Source organism: Caretta caretta, chromosome 1 (assembly GCF_965140235.1).
Source record: "Caretta caretta isolate rCarCar2 chromosome 1, rCarCar1.hap1, whole genome shotgun sequence".
Classification (NCBI taxonomy): domain Eukaryota; kingdom Metazoa; phylum Chordata; order Testudines; family Cheloniidae; genus Caretta; species Caretta caretta.
In genome coordinates, this window is record NC_134206.1 from 158,141,582 (window position 1) to 158,161,575 (window position 19,994).

Consider the following 19,994-nt stretch of genomic DNA (forward strand, 5'->3'; position numbering starts at 1 on the left):
CACTCTGCCCTGCTCCCCAAATCTCTGATAGCAAGCCTGCACTGGAACCATGCTTTACAGGGCCAGCGCTGTTTCTTGGGATTCCTCCTCCGGGAGGCTTCCTCAACACTCAGGGGGTTGCATCAGAGTTAAAGCAGCAGTTAAAACAGTAAATGCACAGAAATAAGCTAGTTTAAGCATCTTAATGCCAGTATAGCTGCATCCACAGTAGGTCATTGTACCACTTTAATCTATCTGTCCGTAAACTGATATGCTGGTACAGAAACTGTGTGTAGGCCAGCTCTAAGTGGCTGTGCTGAGAGCAATCATGACCCACAGGTTTGCAAACAGAACAGAATTTTCAAAGGGATGCTGCAAGTAACAGGCACAGTATGGACTCACTTATTTAACCTACCATACAATTAAAAACAACATCCTGGTCCTGACCCTTATAAACCCCATGCCTTCATTGCAGGAGCTTGGCATGCCTGGCTGGCTGTGTTAGGGATCGCCGATGCAGATGTGCACCTCTCCACCCCTCTCTCATTCTCCTTGCCTCCTCCAATGTAGGCAGTTTCCTGATATGTAGGGCCTGACTCTCCCCTGCCTTGTACTCTGTGCAGCATTTCACACTCACTTGCCACGGGTGTAAATGTCTGCACATGATGCAAGGCAGAAAAGAATCAGACCCTTGCACCAAGAGCACCAAATTCTTGTGAATTCCAGCTCTCTGCTCCTGTTTGGAAACCATGAATCACAAGTACTTTTTATTTTTGTGGTACGTTAAACTTTGGGCTTGTCTGTCTAAAGCGTTCCTTGGAAATATCAGTTCTGTTTGCAGTCTGGAAACACCTAATATTGAAAGAAAACAGCAACTATAATAACTATATAGATAAAGGAGGGTAAGATCCACTCTAGCAAAGGAACTGTTGTTAATGTAATGTTTTCTAATATCTGGGGCACTGTTCGCATATAGTTGCTTTTGTAAATGCTGTTTATGCTTCATCTCATCTTCATGAGCTCCGCTGAGAATAGAGAGTTAGCTTAATAATAATAATAATTAATAAAAATTGAATGTTTGTCATGTGAGGTTCTCAGAGCACTTTGCATACATTAACTGCTCCTCACACCACTCCGTGAGCTTTATCACCCCCATCTTACAGAATGGTACAGAGATCAAGGTCACACAACAAGTCAGTGTTACACCCTTGTATTGAATCTGACTCCAGACTCCCAATTCCCAGTGCTACAAGACTATGTTCTCTCACCTACATTTCATCCTCATGTATCTCTGTACCATGCCTGCTCACAGTAACTAAGTGGAAGGGCCAGTGTGATATGGATGTCCGAACTGCATGCATTCATAAAGCAAAACAAAGCTTGAGAGCTTCATTTTAAGTCTGAAGGTTTGAACAGTGACCCGTCCATTATTGCTGGGGGGAAAATATCTGAAATGTAATTTTTCTTTTAATGGGACAGTGTCAAAGTTATTTAAACATACAAAAAGACATATGCCTTGAAAATTCTCCTATATTGTATGTAAGTCTCACCTCTGATCCCAGTAATGTATTTTTTAATTAAAAGAATGATTTTGCTGTAGCCAGAAATTAGAAAAATCCCATCCAATTTATTGAACATCCCAATGGAACAAACAGGTATATATGGCATAGAATTATGTAGATAACGTGCAGCTCACGAACCGTGTAATTGACTGAGTTATAAAGAGTAAACCTCAAAGGCTAAAGCTCCTGCATCCAAGGCATCATCTTAATCCAGACAGTCAGGCTGAACATTGCATGCTAGGACCTGTCTTCTAATAAGCTCTGTATTAAAGATGAGGATTGCTGCATTGTTCCATTTAATGCAAATTAGGGTAAGCCTTTGGGCTCCTGGCATGTGGCCAAAGTGCCAGCTATTCATCTGAGCAAAGTCTGTGCATGACCCTGGCAGCAGCAGATCAATTTAAATAGAAGAAATGGCAGGAGTCATGGTAGGGTGACCCAGAATTCGGGACAAACTTTCAAGGTTAAATCAGATTTTTAGCCCTAGACACTAGGTGGATTATTGGTTCACATACTATGTTAAAGCTGAATATATATACTTATCCCAATGCACCTATGTCTCTTTGAAAATGTGGCCTAAGAACAACCTTTTGAATGCTTCCAGCATGCTGGAGCTTAACCCAAATGGTACACCTTTTCCTCTAACATTAGAAGGGGTTAACGTCTTGTGCCTCGTCTCTTGCATGCATAGGGTTAACAGTCTCGCCAACTCCAAGGATTCCAAAATCATGAGTCAGGCCCCAACATATCATGAGATAGACTTAAAAACCCTAGGACTTTCAAAAATAATCGTGGTGGTTTTTTTTTTTGGTTCTGATTTGTTGTACGGGTTTTTGAGACTGTGGGGTTCATGGTTTCCCATCCCCCCCCCCCCCATGACTGTGCAAGCTAGAAGCATACTTTCCTTTGAAACGAAAGCTGAGGTTCTCCTGTAATAAAACGGCCCCGGGAGCTGGGGCTGTCAGAAAAACACCAAATACTGCATAACATGCCGTAGAATAAACAGCGAGAGCGGGCAACAAGTGCCACCCCACCCTCGCTCCCTGCACGCAGGGCTTCATCCCCGTGTCATCTCCGTTCTCTTCCCAACATCCAGCTTCTCCTCGGGCCACGGCTGCCCCAGCAAACAAAGGGTGAAGCCGCCCAGCCCGTCTTGGCGCTAGCGTGCCCGGGGGCCGGTGCACGGGAAGCGCGGCAGCCACGCGTACACCGACAGGGTCCCCCGCACGGTACTCGCAGGCTAGGAAACACCGTGGGCAAAAACCCATTGTTTGCCTAGTGCAGACAGGCTACCGAGGGGTTATATACGTCCCCGGCTGGGCCCCGGCACCGCAGGGGTGAAGGGCCCCTGGGTGGTCCCAGCTGGCCGGGGCGGCTTCCTTAGTCACTTCGGCGCCGGCGCGCTGGGGGTTAATTCGTGGCCCGGCTCCAGCCCACGGGGGGTTAGTCCGGGCCGCGGCGGCTCCGGCAGGGGGCGACCCCGCAACGATAACAAACGGGTCACGTGACGCCGGGGACAGGTGCCCGGTTGTCTCCCCCCCCTTTTGCCCTGACGTCACCGCCCATTGGTCTCCGGGGCGACGGCTCCATCAGGCCGCGCGTCAGAACAGCTCGTCTCTTGGCAACGGCCCGATGTCTCGCTCTCATTCAGCCTCGCGCTTGGGCGCGCGTCTCTCTGGCGTCAAAGTGACGTCAATGGGTCTGTCTCGGTTTTCGGGTGGGGGAGGGGGGCAGTGGGCGGGGGAAGGGGGATCCCGCGTGCTCCTCTGCCCCCAGCAGCACGCCCAGAGCGCGCGGAGGCAGCCGCTGGAGCAGCAGCAGCGCCGCGAGAGCCGGGGACTGGGGAGCCCCCGCGCGCAGGTACCCGGAGCCGCGGCGGCGCTGTCTGAGGAGCGCGCGGGGCCGCTTGCTGGGGAGCGGGCGGGCGGGCGGTGCTGGGGGAGAGCCGCGGCGCTGGCGGCCGGAGCTGCGGGGGGAAGCGTGGCGGGGGGCGCGCTCCCCAACCCGGCCGCGGCGGGGACAGGAGCGAAGCGCCCCGAAGTGCCAAGCGGTCCCCCCTCCCTCCCTCCCCTCTGCGGGCGCTGGGCTCCTCTCCGCAGCCGGGGAGCCGCAGCCCAGTGCGCGCCCGGCGGGGAAGCCTGTGGCTGGGTCGCGGAGGCTCGGCGGGCAGCGCTGCGGCGCCTGCTGGGTGCTCGGGGCTGAGGCGGAGTGTGTGTGTGTGTGTGGGGGGGGGGGGGTTGGCTGCTGTTAGCGATGCCTCTTTGGGCTGGGGGGACGAGGTTGGCGGCGGCTTGGTGACCGGAGAGCAAGTGTGAAAAATGAGGACGGGAGGGGCGGGGTAATAGGCGCCCGTATAAGACAAAGCCCCAATATTGGGAGTGTTCCTATTCAATCGGGGCATCTGGCCGCTAGAATTGGGCAGCTTTCTTCCAAGGGGAACGAGGTAGAGGGCTGGATCCCAGGGATCTGAAAAGCGCATGGCTATGAACGGGCGTGGGGTGTCTTTTTATTAGCTGCTCTTCGCGGCGAGTCGCTAATACCGGGCTTTTGCTAGGAAGAGACTCCCAGGCCGTTTCATAACTAACCTTGGGCTCTGAGCGAAGCGTAGGGGAAAGTTGGTCCGTGTCTCCAAGAAGTTGGGTTGTGCGGTCTGCCTGACTAGTTCAAAGCTTTCCACCCTGCACAATTTAAAGATTCGGTGAAACCTTTAAAATCTGATCAGTGTTGTTTGAGTGTTACTAGTTTTCATCTGGAGGAGAAAGCAAAAGCTCCCTTTGATTTATTAGTGTCTCTTATCTTTACACAGGTGCAAGGCTGAAAGAGGAGCGCTTATGCATACCTTCTAAATATTGCTTGTTGCCCACCAAAATCTAAGCCATGGTGATCATGTCAGATTATACCTCTGTTCCCACTCCAAATCAAGCCCAGCGAAGGCCTCTCCGGGTTGGATTTTATGATATTGAGAGGACCTTGGGAAAAGGAAATTTCGCAGTGGTAAAGCTGGCCAGGCACAGAGTAACCAAAACGCAGGTGGGTGTGAAATCTACTCTATAGTTTCATATAGGAAACCAAATTTTAAAGGGCATGAAACTTTCTGGGTAAGTTTTCCCCTACCCCCTCAAATGTGGTGAAATAAACTAACATACAGTAATATTGTGGTACTGTACAAAATATAATCAAGGCGATAGATTGTGTGATAGTAATAATAGATAAAACTATAGGTGAGGGTTTTTTTGTTTTTCTTAGTGGTTTTATAAACACAGATGATGTAAAATAAAAACACAAGAATAGATTTAAGAAAATATTGCCAACTGTTTTAACACTTCAGTTTAATTATTTAGCCCTATGTGTATCCTTAAAGAGTAGGTAGGGTTGTGCAAATTTGAAGTAATTTGTGTAGAAGAGAGCATAAAATCTTGCTATTTAGACTTTAGAGTTCCTTAGTTTATTTTTCATTAAATGAGGAAGTTATTCAGGAAAAAAATGAAGAATTTTCATTTTTAAATCTATGTGAGTAAAGAGTTTTCTTATTAGTTGGTTTATAAATTAAACTACAATTGTAATATGCGTGTTAAAACCAGACTAGGCAATGCAATAGAAAATAGTTTATCGGGGATGATCCTGCATTAAGGGGGTATGGACTAGGTGACTTAATAGGTCCTGTGCAGAAATCAGAACTATAGTTATTTGAGCATAAGCTTTTGTGAGCTACAGCTCACTTCATCAGATGTAGCTCACGAAGGCTTATGCTCAAATAAATTTGTTAGTCTCTAAGATGCCACAAGTACTCCTTTTCTTTTTGCGGATACAGACCAACACGGCTGCTACTCTGAGAACTATAGTTCTGTTCATTACTTTGTGTAATTTTTTTATGTGAAATAGGGAAATTAAAATATATAATATAGCCTGCATTTAATAATGGAAATGAGACTCAGTTTGGCAAAACTCATACGCTTTAAAATTGTTTTGTTTGAACTATTCAGAATTTCAGCAGCATAAGTACATATTTTATAACTGTCTGGGTTTGTGTTTTAAATTTATAGGTTGCAATAAAGATTATAGACAAAACAAGATTAGATCCAAGCAACCTGGAGAAAATTTACAGAGAGGTCCAGATAATGAAGCTTTTGAACCATCCCCACATTATCAAGCTGTATCAGGTAAGATCTGTTCTGATGACTGCATTCATGTTAGGTCTACTTGAATCCCATGGGTTTGGTTGCTAATGATCTTATCTTGCACATGGTTCTAAATTGCACGTGCAGGGAGAGAACTTACATTGTACTTTTTGAAGTATTTAAACAAATACAATAAGCATTGTATTTTTTTTTTTTTTTTAGTGTTCTCTTTGAGCAGGTTTATCGTATGATTAACCTCAGTGGGCTTTTTTAATTTTTAAGCACTTTTAGTGGAAAGAGTCAAAATTGACTCAAGTTAGTTTTGGATCAAATGGAATTGATCTTGAAATTGATGGAATTGGCTACTTGTATTGTTAAGGAACTCATTTTCCCCCTGATTCTTCTGCTTTTTCAGTTTTTAAGAGCTATAGAAATATCCTACTTGCAAATTATACTAGCAAAATTTAAGCTCTTGTAAAATAAAACAGAACCAAACTTGAATGTCATTTTTGTTGAAACCTCTCAAATAGTGAATCAATGGTCAAACTGAGCTGCTCTAAAATTTGTGAATTTAAAAAAATGCATTTTTTTTACCTTTATTTAAAGACTTTACCGCTACAGGCCATTATGCATTTGTTTGCTCCTTACACTAATCATGTTTGTTAGTTTTGGAATCAAACCAAAAAACCAAAACCCCAACATCTTCCACATTTTATTTTGTATGTGGGTATTTTAATTTAGTTCATTTCTTGTTCCAATAAGTATTAAGTGTAAGGACAAACTAGTGTGCTGTGCAGAAAATGGGATCACTGCTGCCTGATGAGCAAGGGCTGCTTTGCAAATGCTAAATACTGTATTTGATCTAATTGGCATTTGGTGTAAGTTCCCCCTAATCGTCTTAAACAGTACCATGTGGATTTAAGAAGATGTGGTATCACGATTTGTCTGTGAGAGGGGGGGAAGGGTAAATGATGGATTAAGAAATCTAGCAGCAGGTCTGAAATGCAGTGTGGAGTAGAAAATACTGTCATCAGTTTGGATCTTTACTTTTTTTTTTTTTTTTTTTAAATGTTGTGGAGGTCAGTTAACACAAAGTAGAGTAGAAGAGCCAGTAAGGCAGGTGCTTAAGTGAAGACATTGGTTATTGAGTACTTGATCTTTATATTATTAATTGTGAAAAAATTATTTGGCATTAATATTTGATTGACGTCACTCTTGCCTGTAGAGCTATATAGGATACATAAAGGTATTGTAACCGTTCTGTTGATTGCACTTCAGTGGAATGATGCAGGTGAAAATTGTATTTCAAGGCTCTAAAAAATTAGCTTAAATCCCACCTTGTTGAACCAGATTATTTAACTGAACAAATGACACAGGTAATAGATCATAGTTTAACTTTCCAACTGAATTTTCTCTTCTTCGTTGTTGTTGTAACTGATACTGTACCTATTTGTTGGTGTTTGAAAAGTAGGGGTGGAACTAGATGACATATCAGTGTTGATGGGTTTTTTGTGTTTTAGTTTCAACACCAGCATCTAACTTTCATCCAGCTGGCACCTTTCCCAGAACACTTAAACTCCTTCCCTTCAGTTTTTTAAAATTGGAAACTTCTCTTCCTTTTCTCCCGTTTTTATTTGTTTTCGTTTGTGCATGGCATGGCAGGGGAGATGAGAGCGCTCCCTTCCCTCTCTTCGACATAAATCCTTTTTCAAAGAAAGTTGAAAATTATGGCCTCTGAAGTAGCATTGACACCTGTTTGGTTTTTGTAAGCCTCTACCGAAGGAGCAAAAAATACAATTCTCATTGAAGAGCCATTCTCGGTAAATAGTTCATGCTAACATTTGAAACAAAAAGGAAAAATATGTCCCAGTCACTAAAAATAAATATGTGAAATGCTGTACAGGGTTATTTTGGTTAGGGGGGGTGGGGAGGTTCTTCCAAAAAAAGGAAGTATATTGGCTAGTTTATAACCCATTTTATGGAAGTCAGTAGCAAATGTTTAAAAGTAAATCAGTACTAGCTCAATAAATGAACTTTTGGCTAGGATTGACACTTGCTGTTGACAGACATGGAGCAGTACAGTTTGCTCAAAAAGCAAGCTTTTGTTGCTTGCCCGGCAGAGCTGTCACCTTGCAGGCTAAGGTATCATATCTGATACCAGGTGGGACTAGGGTATATGATATCGCTTCTTCACTGTGTTCTTGCTGTAAATTTCTGCTCTAATGATCTTTGTATCTGCTAGCCTTTTTAGCACAAAGTCCTTGAATTCCAGAAACCCGTTTTTTAATTTAAAATGTCCTTGAGTGATCAAAAGTGATTACTGAACTCTGTTTTCATTAAAAAATGTATTGCAATTGAAGTAAAGCTTGCTGAAATACTCCATAAGCCTATTTCATAGACATTTGAGGATATGGGGGGGAAAAGAGTATGGAGGAAGCAAGTAACTGTGTATGTTGGATATGCAAGCATTAATTCGCTATCTTTCTGAATAGCTCTGTCTGAAAGGAGTACTGCGGTTCAGGAATGAAGGCCTTTGGGTTGCTGCCTAAAGTGGCTGTAAATAATTGCACTAAGAGGTTCTAGATTTAGGACATGGCATTTTTTTCGTAAAAACAATTTCAGAGACCTGTAACGTGTCCTAATTTTTGTCTTGACAGGTTATGGAGACAAAGGATATGCTTTACATTGTTACTGAGTTTGCAAAAAATGGAGAAATGTTTGGTAAGTTCTCACTGAAATAACTAACACTTACCTAGATTTAGAAAACCCTACTTTATTGTTGGTAGTCATGTAGGGTAATAAGAAGATATGTTTTTGACGTAGTGTTAAAGGTTTCCCAAAAGTCAGTCAGGTGTCACAAATACCAAATGGTGAATGCAGCTTTGTCAGGGTAATGAAAACATACTGCCAGGTGTTAATTCTTGTTCATAATTTATTTTTGTGTGCTACAGATCATTTGACTTCCAATGGACACTTGAGCGAGAGTGAAGCTCGAAAGAAGTTCTGGCAGATCCTTTCTGCAGTGGAATACTGTCACAGCCATCACATAGTGCACAGGGATCTCAAAACTGAGAACCTTCTGTTAGATGCTAGCATGAATATCAAGTTAGCAGGTGAGAACATTTACATGGTTACTTTTGCTAAAATATAAAGCAGGAAATGAAGTCCTGTTTCTATAGTCTTAGAGCTAGGTGCTCCTATAAATATGTACAATAAAATAAAACTTTTTAAAACTGCTGTATAGATGCACATACTGATAGTACTATTTTTCTGAATATATCTTCTTGTTGAAAAAGCCTAGGTTAAATGAATAAGTGTAGAACTTCTATGCAATAAGGGCTTGTGTACTTGGTGAGATAAGGCATACTACAGCAGTGTGATTTCTTAAGTGCCCTAACATATTGCACATTAATTGATCCATGTAGACCCTGCTGGTGCACAGTAAAATTTCCCTAAGTGCACTAGGGAACTGTACTGTGTATTACCCCACCATGTAGACAAGTCCTAAGTCTGGTTTTCCTTCGTTTTCTCTGATTTCGAAATGTTAACCTGGTATTTCATGAAGTCTCACTTCAGACTCTTCTTTTTACTTCAGACTTTGGATTTGGAAATTTCTACAAATCAGGGGAGCCCCTCTCCACTTGGTGCGGAAGCCCACCTTATGCAGCCCCTGAAGTTTTTGAAGGCAAGGAATACGAAGGACCTCACCTTGATATATGGGTAAGCTTTATGTTCTATAGTGTTCACATTTCATGCATCATCAAACTCTTCCTGGGCTTTCATGATTGCTAACTGTGCTCCAGTCCCTTACATGCTGTGCTATTTTCTGTTAACAGAGCCTTGGTGTGGTGCTGTATGTCCTCGTTTGTGGCTCTCTGCCTTTTGATGGACCCAATTTACCAACTCTGAGACAAAGAGTGCTGGAGGGACGATTCCGCATCCCCTACTTCATGTCCCAAGGTACGTTTCCTGGAATCTTAACACCAGAAAAGGGGATACCAACAGGGGGCTGATTGGTAATCTGGGTCTTTTTGTGAAGGAATCAGTTTTCTGCCTCTCCATCTGTTAGATTTTGCGTTTGTATCTTTTTCAGGGCAATGACAGATGGGAATATTTTGCAATCACACATTGTGCTTTCCCTTTCTTAGGTTTTCAGCAGAGTTTCTTTAGTGTTGTACTTGCAGCATACACTAGCACGTTTTCTTTCCTGGGATCTGTTATACGTCTAAAGGGTTTACACTTTTTCTCTTTTAGATTCAGTAGAGATTGATTGATTTATTTATCTAATGGCTAATTCACACTCTTGCTGGAGAAATAAGTGGGTTTTTTTTAAATAGCATTTTAATGATATTAGGCTGTAATTCTTAGGTGGGTGTAGTTCTCAAAAGATTGTAACTGTACACTAGTAGTATATTTTAAAATTTCGGAATATGCTATCAAGGACAGTAAAAACAATAAGGTTTAGCAATCTAGCTCATTCTTGAACAATCTCTTGTGAAAAGGGGAATTAAAGGATATTGTTACTACTGTGACCTAGGCCTTAATAGTATCCCTTACCTAATTTAATCTTAACAATATAATCAAAGCTGCTCACATACAAGTAAGTGCTAACATGGAGACCAGCAGCGTGTGTATGTAACGGACTATGTGCCAAATTCAGATTTACTGTAAATGGACGAAACATCTGTAGAATTGCACCCACTTAAAACTGGTCTGATATAATGTTGCTGAAGAGATTTCCTAGTGCTGTCTAAATGCAGCAGTAAAATAACTAATAGCCTCTTGTATGTGGCTGGCTTTTATTTTTGCCACTTGTTAAAGGCATTTTCTGTTTTGTCTAGACTGTGAAACACTAATCCGACGGATGCTAGTTGTGGACCCAACTAAACGAATAACCATTGCCCAGATAAAGCAGCACAAGTGGATGCAAGCAGACCCTTCTCTCCATCAGCAGCAGCAATCTTTGTCCTTCTCCATGCAGAACTACAACTCTAACCTGGGTGACTACAATGAGCAAGTCCTCGGGATCATGCAGACTCTTGGCATTGATAGGCGGAGAACAGTTGAGGTGAGCCGTGGCTTGCCCTTCTAGTATGAGTGGTGCTTACTTCTTAGATACTTGCTCATTGACTAATAAAGTGCCGATGGTTAGACAACACTTGCATGCAAATCGGTTACTTAGGAAAGAACAAGAGGTTAGCTACTCAGTTTTATTTTTATATACAGTGTGTGTGATCAAAAATTAACTTTGATTCAATGTAACTGTATAATGTTCAGTAAAACTTATTCACAAATTATTGGACACAGTGCTGTTAAACTCTGAGCCCCTGTTGCTGCTTTTTGAGTTCTTTAAATTGATTTATCTGTATCTCAAGAATCCTTTTCATATCTTCTAGTCTCTACAAAACAGCAGCTACAACCATTTTGCTGCAATTTATTACCTTCTCCTGGAGCGCCTCAAGGAGTACCGAAACAACCAGTTGTCCAATCGTCCAGTGACTGGCCGTCAGCAAAGACCAAGGAGCTCTGAGCTCAGCAACATTGAGGTAAGAAGGTGCATTATCTAATATAAAGTCACATCTGCTGGTATTCTTATTCTGTTACTTTGCTGTATCATTTACTTTATTTAGCAGACATTGCTGCCCGTAATGTCATGGGAAAGCCATAGAGAGGTCCTCTGAGTCAAACTTAATCTCTGTCCTCAAACTAGAGGGTACAGTATTCCATTCTTCAGCAGGCTGCTGATTGAATTTGGTGCTTGATTGAATACTAATGGCCCATTTCCTAATCACGGGCACTAGTTTATGGTCCAAAGAACAGTCTCTCTCCAGTGCTCGTCAGTAATTCACCAAGTGATCAGGCTTCTCATTGAAATATACCCTTTCAGAAGCACAGCAATTAAACTTCCTCTGATTCCTTGTTACAGCCACCTCAGAGAGATTCCATGAGTCAGTTAGATTTTCTTTTCTTTCATTCTTTTTTTAACAAAAAGAAGGGATGGTTGGGGTGGTGATTAAGACACAGAACTGACATCAGGCGATCTGGGTTATATTCCCTGCTTGCCACAGACTTCTTATGTCCCCTCCAGGCAGTTGTCTTAATCTCTGTACTTCAGCTTTTCCATCTGTGAAAGGGAGCTTCATGGGTTCCTACTTATGTGTGAGTTGAGAGGGTAAAATTGTTAGTTCTTGCCAAATGCTTTGAGAAGCTTGGATGGAAGATGCTTTAGAAACTCAGTATGCAAACAACATATGAAGTTTTTGAATTGCAGTTTAGAGGATGCCTTCTCTAAATCTTTTTTTTTTTTTTTTGCCTTCAGATGCCTCAAGACAGCCTTGCAAGTGAATCCCTGAGATCATCTCTGCTTTACCATCAACCTCAGAACTTGATTCAGTCATCCTTGCAAGCAGAAATGGATTGTGACATGAACAGTCCATTACAGGTTGGTGCTCTCAACTAAATCTCACCTACAGATTTTTATTGTTCTATCCATTTGACATGACAAAGGTTTAAAAGTATATTTAGCACTTGCCTGTTTCCGCCTCTCCACCCCTCCCTCCCCAAAATTTAAACATAAGATATAAATACAGTGTCACAATGCCCTTTCATCACAATATGCATAATAAAGGCACACTGAAGAGCTTTGCAAAGCTCTAACAAATGAGAATATTTTTTCGAAAATAAACGAATAGCTTTTCACTTATTTCCTGTATTCTAATGTCTTTGCAGCCAGTATTCTTTCCTGTGGATCCCAACTTCAATGGTCTCTTCAGGAATCGCTCCATTTCTCCCAACAGTTTGCTAGAAACCACCATTAGTGAGGAGGTGAGGCAGGAGAAAGACCTGGAGGAGGAAATCAAGGCCTACAACCCTCTTCACCTCCCCAGCAACACCAGCAGGAGGCACACGCTGGCTGAAGTCACTACTCATTTCTATCCATGTACCCCTCCATGTAAGTCCTGCAGGGAGGAAGGTCTCTGAAATACGGGCTGTGAGGGGTGGAATACGGTGACGGCTCCCATAGAAGATTGCATACAACAAATATCCGTGATTAATTGCTATTTTCACCACCATTCTGACTTAGGGTAGAGAAGGTCAGTAGTAAATGGTCTGCAATGTTCACTCATTGGGTATTTATTTTTAAATTTAAATAACATGGTTTCTGAAAACTCTCCTAGAAATTGCATAATCTTACGCAGTTGTATTACTTGGGAGAGACCCCAGCTAGCAGTAGTTTGGGAAGTTTTTTTAGTAATTATCTACATATTTTTAAAGGGAAGTGTTCTTTCTTTATATCGTACCCTCCAACTCCTTCCTGCACCCCTCCACCACAGTAAAACCTCATAAAGTCTCTCCTCTATTGGAATCAATAGAAATGTTGCTATTGACTTAGCTGGAGCAGGGGAGAGCCTTGTGCAATTGAAAAAAACAAAAATCCGTGTTAGGGCTCAAGCGCCAAATAGCACACAGTAAGTGCTGGTCTCAGGGAAACAAATTCTACATTGAGTGTGCACACTAGATTGCAAGTGAACACTGAATTCAGATTGTTTATGACCTCAGCAACCTTTGATGGAATCATGTCCTAGTACAACATGAGTTGCTGTTCTATTGTTATCTGAGACTTCTGATGCTGACAGGTTATGTATAATTGCAGTGTAGGTGGACAGACTAATCTGATGGCAATTTTTTCTTCCTGTACTCCATTTTGGAAATGTTCTCTCTTCACCTTCCCCTTCTCCCCTTCATCTGTAGGCATAGTCATTTCCTCTTCGACAAGCCCCACAGAAGGAACTAGTTCCGACAGCTGCCTCACCTCATCTTCAAACAACAGCTCAGTGGCTCTGAGCAGCTGTTTGGCAGATCAAGTAATGACTGGTAACCCAGCCACAGCCAGGATGACATCACCGTTTCTGACTTCCCAATCTGACACTCCAGGGCTGCAAGCCCAGGACTGCATGGGAGGTGCTTCTCTGCTGCCTGTCAGCTTCCAGGAAGGAAGACGTGCATCTGATACCTCATTAACTCAAGGTAATTCCTTTCTTGCTGTATAGTTGGCTGTACACTTTTCTAATTAGCAACACGGTAATATTTTGGGAAGCTTACTCTGACTTATCGATCTTAGGGCTTTCTGTTGTGTCCATCATGATAGTGCCATAGAACATAAGGGATAACTTGACTTCATGTAAGTCACCTACCCCAGAGGTTCCCAAATCCACGGACCAATATAAGAATTTCCCATTTCTGTGACAGCTATTCTTGGTGTTCTACTCTTTTACACTGAGTCCGGTACGCCACTACTGCCCACTTCCAATTTAGTTGTACAAACGCTCCCCGACTTATGCAATCATTCTGTTCTGGAATGCCTTGCGTAAGTCGAATTTTGCGTAAGTCAGTAACGTATACCCAACCGTTATGCGCCCCCCTCATCCCTAAAAAACCCTCCTATTTCTAGCTTACAGAACTTTTTCCGTAAATGCGGATTTGCGTAAGTCAGCTCTTGCGTAACCTGGGGAGCATCTGTACATGCCCCAATCTAGTCGAGCTTGAGCTGCCCCAAACCACAGTCTTGCAAGTGCATAAGCTTCATTGCTGACTATAGGGCATGCAGATGAATGTGAAGTGTCTGTTTCACCTGAAGTCTCACTCTAGTAAACGAGTGCAGTTGCCCAGAGAGGTTGGGAATTGCTGATCAACGAAGAAGTGGAGCATCCAGGCAAAACGCTAATGATGAATACACATATATATATATATTTTTTTTTTCTTGCCTCTAGGCTTGAAGGCATTTAGACAACAGTTACGAAAGAATGCTAGAGCCAAAGGTTTCCTTGGGCTGAACAAAATCAAGGGCTTTGCTCGCCAGGTGTGCCAGTCTTCATCCGCTCGGGCAGCACGCAGTGGCATGAGCCCTTTCCAGCATTCTCAGCAGAACACGTGCATGTACAGCAACGGAGGAAGCAGCAGAGAGGGCCGAAGCCTGCTAGAGGAGGTGTTGCAACAGCAGAGGTGAGAAAGCATGCTTATCATAGAGACTTGAACAAGGCAGGGACATATAATCCATGTTGAGCTTCTTCTACAAAGAGCTGTTCTTTTTTCATAGAACCTCATTTTTGGTCAGGGAATGAGGCTGAGGGTTAGGACTACTGGGTTCTCTTTCAGGCTCTTGCCCTGTGACCATGGACAAGCCTCTTAACTTCTCTGTAACTCTGCTTATGTATTTGTGAAATGAGTATAATGCTGACCTACATATTTCACAGGAGTTCTTAGGTTTTAAGATCATCATGTAGATTTTAAGATAGTCACATCAAACGCCATATGTATTGGAAGGGCAAAACATACTACTTCTGCCTGTCAGAGCTTTATTTTTGTTTAATTTTGGGGAAAGATACTTTCCTGTGGCATGGAGATAGGGCCTTGTGAGCTGTAACTCTACCAAATTACAAGTGAAGCACAGTTCTTAGTCACTGAAATGTATATTCATAGTGGACCAAATTGTGCCCTAATTTTGCTGTTGTAACTTCCAAAGATTACCATATTTGTATCTAGTTTTACTAAACTGTTGCTCAAAATGCTTTAAATGCCCCAGTAAGGTCGGCAGTGTTTGGGGAAGTGCTACAGGGAAGAACAGTATGATCAAGAAGTATTAATTTCCTTCACTCTGGAATCTTATTCAGAATGCTCCAGTTACAGCATCACCAATTGATCCAGCCAACATGTCACCAGCCCTCTCGGGTGTCTGCCACACACTGCGTCCTCTCTCCTGACAGTACAGGCACTTACAAAACATCTAACTCTCTTCTGCTGTCAGAGCTACGAAGGGAGAACTCATTTGAGCTGGCATTTGGTGGCAACACCCAACTGCTCCAACCTCACCTCTTTGGAGTCAGTGTCTCACCAGTGTCTTCAGCTGCTCATCTTCTAGACACCCAACTGTACATCAGCAGCAATGTCTCTCCGATCACCACCACCAACTTCTCTCAGCAACAGAATTTCTCTGTGCAGTCTCCGAGCTACGATGCTGTCACTTTGCAGAATGGGGACTGTGAAATGGAGGACCTCACTTCCAGCCAGCTGGGGAAATTTGTCCTGGTGAAATGAGAGCTCCTGCTGTTGTAGCTCACACCCCTCTTTTTATTTTTGCAAAGGACTTCCACCATTGTTCCACAGCATTAGTTCCATGGATTGCTGGTGGCGTGTGGATGAGTGACTCTCAGAAGCAATAAATTTTGAAGTATGTGAAGAGGCTGTCTGGTTCAGAAAGCTAACAACTTTATAGAACTGAAACAAGCAATATGTATGTCTTTTGGCTTCTATTATTCTTGCACTGAACAAATATGAATAGAAACTGAAAAATGTTTTTGAAGACAAATAATGAAGGGTGGGTAGGGGGTGGGAAGCAGGGATGGATGAGGCCGGGTAGAACACTTTGGTACTGTACTTAAGTCAGACCAATACAGCTCTGCTGTTATGCAAGACTTTAACAGCTGTCAGTAGTGGTGACACAGCAGGGAGAGGCTTTTCAAAGAAGGGACCAGAGCCTCCCTTTTTCACAATATTCTTTTATGGGCTTGTGAAGCTGATTACCTCTTAAAAAAAACAGTGGCATGCAACATTATGCATTGATAAAATTAAAAATGGAAGCATTGCCATTTGTTTTTGTTTAGTTGATACTCACTTTAAAGGAACCAACACCTCCTCCCTAAAAACACTTACGCTTTAAATGAAAACTGTGAACTTCTTGCTTGATATATCAGCTAGAACAGCTAAAAACAAGTTCTGATCATTAGCACAGAAGCAATTAATCTCTCTTGGAATTTTATCCCCTGATATCCTGATCCAAATTGTGTAATGTCTTCTTTTTTTTTTTTTTTTTCCTAAATCTCGAGGAATCTTTTCATAAATGTTGTCTAAGTTGTTTTCCCTGTATTCCTGCAGAGGCACTGGGATTGAAATGAGTAAAATTGGGCTCTGGGGTGGAACTGTTTCTTTCAAAAAGCCTCCCAGAGGTTGCCTGTGAAGTTGCCTGAGGGATATTTCTTAGTGCTGCACATTTTATTTCTGCTGCTAATTACATTTTTACGCATTTCATTATCCGGGTCCAGCTAGAACTGACTCTTGGGGAAGCGTGCAATATCGAGGTTATAATTATACAAAGACAAAAGGAATAGGCTAGAACAGAATTCTACTCCTAAAGGAGTACAGCTATTTCTGAACAAAACGATTAAAACTGAGTGAAACAGCACAATCTTTGGGTGTTTGGTTTGGTTTGTTTGGGTTTTTTGGCATATTATCAATGAGGTTTTTGATTAGGTGTTTTTATGTATGGTTTTTAATACTGAATATATGTATAAATAGGAAGCAGAAAACAATATATACACTACTTATTTTTTTATACTTTGTAATATGCTTCTATTGTGTTTCTGGTGTAAACTCCCTCTCTGACAGAGCGTGACTTATGTTGGTGTCAATGGAAGTTTGTGTGTATAAAGGGGAGAATAGACCACAACCTCTTACAAGAATTAGTGGGGTGAGGGTTCAGCTTTGGTAGCAGGTGAGTAAGCAGTGAGCCAGTTTAGCCAAAAGTTACCATCTGAATGTCAGAAAAATAGTTTCATTCTATCTAAATGCTTAAAGGACCCAGGTCTTTAGTGTGACACAGGGTGCCTTCAAGTTACCTTGGCTTCTTGTGACCTGCAGTATTACACGTTTTCAAAAAACACCCTACTTTTTTAAAAAAGCCAAAGATCAACCAGGTTAATTGGTTTGAGGGGGAAGGGGTAAAGATGTTATGTGGCTCAGTGTCTGTGGCTTTCATAAATTACTTTATCTGTGTACAGTATCTGCGTGTCTGTATTGATATATCTCCAGCTTGCTGCTGCTGCTATGTGGTCTGGAAGCTTCAAGGTGTAGGGAAATTACTTTGATTGAATCTTCGACTGGTTGGTGCCTTGCAGCAGAGAAAACACCAAAGTCTCATGCTAATTTGCAAAGTGTTTCTTTTCTTTTTGTTTTTTTTAAAGGGGGAGAGGGAGGAGGGAGAGAAGAAGCCAGCTCATCACAAAGCAGCAACTTTGCCATCATTGTCACATGAGATAGCACAAGTACTTAATACACAGAATTGTTTTCTTTTCAATATTTGTTTTAATGCCATAGATCAAAGGCCACAGAAAGTCTTTTGTTTCCTGTTCTAAGCAATGACAAGCACTTTACTTTCATAGGTTTTTCTGTTTGTTTTTCCTTTTCCAGTTAGTGTAGAACCTCTTTGGAATTATTCCTGGAGCAGAAAGAGGTCACTTTTAATGTTTTGGTTTTTGTAGATATCTTGACAGTGCTGTTCTGCAGACTGCAATGCAATAGGCTATTTAAAGACACTATGTGATTGGTTTAATTAAGATGTATAGTTTTATTTTTTACCATGACTGAACAGATCATTTTATTTCTTATGTTAAAATGAAAAATGTACACCAAAATGATTGATGTGTTATTTAATATTTAAATAAAAATGTTTTAAAATATTTTTGTCTTATGTGTATTGTATCTTGATTCTGCAGGGCTTTTTCTTCTGAGACACTCTGACATATCAACTTCGCTTATTTCTGTATGATTTGTGGATTTTAGACTTCATTTAAAACTTACGTCCATAAGACGTTACTGGCATTTTTATTACATTACCTACAGGTGAAAGACTCAATTACCAGCCCTCTAAAACAGCTATTCCTCTCATTTAGTAATGTCAGAATCCAGCCCACGTCTGTGGTAATCAAGTGATGGTATCTGACAGTACCGTGGTCTATGCAATGCAAATGGTTTCAGCTTGGTTCTCTCCTAGTAGACAAGCATTCCATCTGCGTCCCCTTGAGCCGAGAGAGGCCCTAGGCCCAGTAAGGCACTACAGCAAGCACAGAGGATTCTGGCATTTGTAGCGGTTCCATTTTTTCCTTCAATATTAACCTTTTAAATTTTAATTTGAGGAATTAATTTAGGAATGTAAATCTAAATCTTCAAAAAGATTTGGGCTAAACTAGAGCACCAACAGTTGTAAGAGAATTTAACAGCTGCCTCTGAATTTTTAGTCTGTTTTAAATACAGTATGTCATAAATAAGACTAGTTGGGGGTTGTTTATTTAAAGATGTTAAGGAGAAAGCTGGGGCTTGCTTGTAACTGGTCATTTCTTAGCAAAGGCAACTACCATCTTTAGTTCGTAGTGGGACTGAAGCCAGGCTCGTCTCTGCTGAGATGGCTGCCCCCTCCCGACATCATTTGCAGGTGGAAATGAGACTGCTCCTGCTAAATAGTGCTACCATCCACCATTGTTTCCAATGAGATTGAAGCTAGTGAAGATAGCTTTCCCTACTTGCCGTGTGCGACCCAGGCAGGAGACACAGGAAATGTGAAGGAGAAGAGAGAGACTGGATGCAGGGGAATGTGGGGGTGCAGGAACAGACTGGAGACAGGAATGTGGGGGACAGGAATTTTAGGGGGCAGGGAGTAGGAAGGGCATGGGAATGTGGGGCTGGGGAGGGGCAAGACAATGATGGTGTTCGGAAGGGAGTGTCTAGGCTGCCAGTTGTGCTACATATCAAGGTGTTCTGTCCATCAGGTCTCTCGAGTTTCGAGATCTTTTCAGGAATGCAAGGTCTCAGCATTGAATCTTGCTTTTGATGCCCCACAAACCCTACCTTGGTTTGGCAGAAGATTACTCTCCTGCCCTGGGAACTGAGGGGGAAGAGCTGTGTAGCTTGCAGAGGACTACCAAATTGACCAAGAGATGGATATCGGCTGGAGAAAAGATCGGTTTGTCTCCTGCTTTCAGACTTCGAGAGATGCTAGCAGTCTTGATCTGTCACTTATTTGCATATGCATTTGTATTTGCATAATAGGAGGCTGCCGGTTTCTTTATGCATTTGCCTCTTCCAGTGCACATGCAGAGGTAAACTGCCAAAAATGTTGTATGTGTCCACCAGGCTGCAATTTTGATGTGGCTGCATAAAAATGTAGGCCCTGTGCCCCCATATAACCTTTTGAAAACTGGGCCTTTAAATGTATTTTTAATGTAAATTGGTCAGAAAAAAAATCCCAAGTGTCATCGTCCAGCAACAGAATGCAATGTTTAAAGTCATGTTATCCAGGTGAACATCTCACATGCGGAAAAGCATGAAAACTAGATTCTCAGCTGGTGCAAATCAGTGTAGCTCCTTTGACTTCAATTTACACCACCTGAGGATCTAGTCCATGAGTGTGTAGAGACCAGAGCACCATGACTTGCTATATATGTGAAATAACAGTTTTTTTTAAAAAAAAATTCTTAGATCCCTGGACATAATTTCCATGTATATA

The 19,994-nt window shown here is 42.2% G+C and overlaps 1 protein-coding gene across 3 annotated transcripts; it reads left to right on the top strand.

Moving 5' to 3' along the window:
- The first annotated feature begins 3,293 nt into the window (after window positions 1–3,293).
- On the top strand, window positions 3,294–18,171 carry SIK1 (salt inducible kinase 1). 3 transcript variants are annotated; one of them, XM_048865227.2, is made up of 14 exons: window positions 3,294–3,401; window positions 4,348–4,571; window positions 5,585–5,701; window positions 8,317–8,380; window positions 8,611–8,772; window positions 9,255–9,379; window positions 9,496–9,619; window positions 10,501–10,727; window positions 11,056–11,205; window positions 11,979–12,101; window positions 12,389–12,611; window positions 13,412–13,687; window positions 14,431–14,662; window positions 15,331–18,171. In XM_048865227.2, exons 2-14 carry the CDS (start codon window positions 4,419–4,421, stop codon window positions 15,752–15,754), a joined length of 2,400 nt encoding a protein of 799 aa, XP_048721184.1. In that variant the 5' UTR covers window positions 3,294–3,401; window positions 4,348–4,418; the 3' UTR covers window positions 15,755–18,171. The 3 variants fall into 3 exon arrangements, with proteins under 3 accessions (XP_048721184.1, XP_048721202.1, XP_048721193.1); XM_048865245.2 differs by lacking the exon at window positions 15,331–18,171 and adding an exon at window positions 15,243–15,322; XM_048865236.2 differs by lacking the exon at window positions 3,294–3,401 and having other exon boundaries at window positions 3,815–4,571.
- Window positions 18,172–19,994: the final 1,823 nt, after the last annotated feature.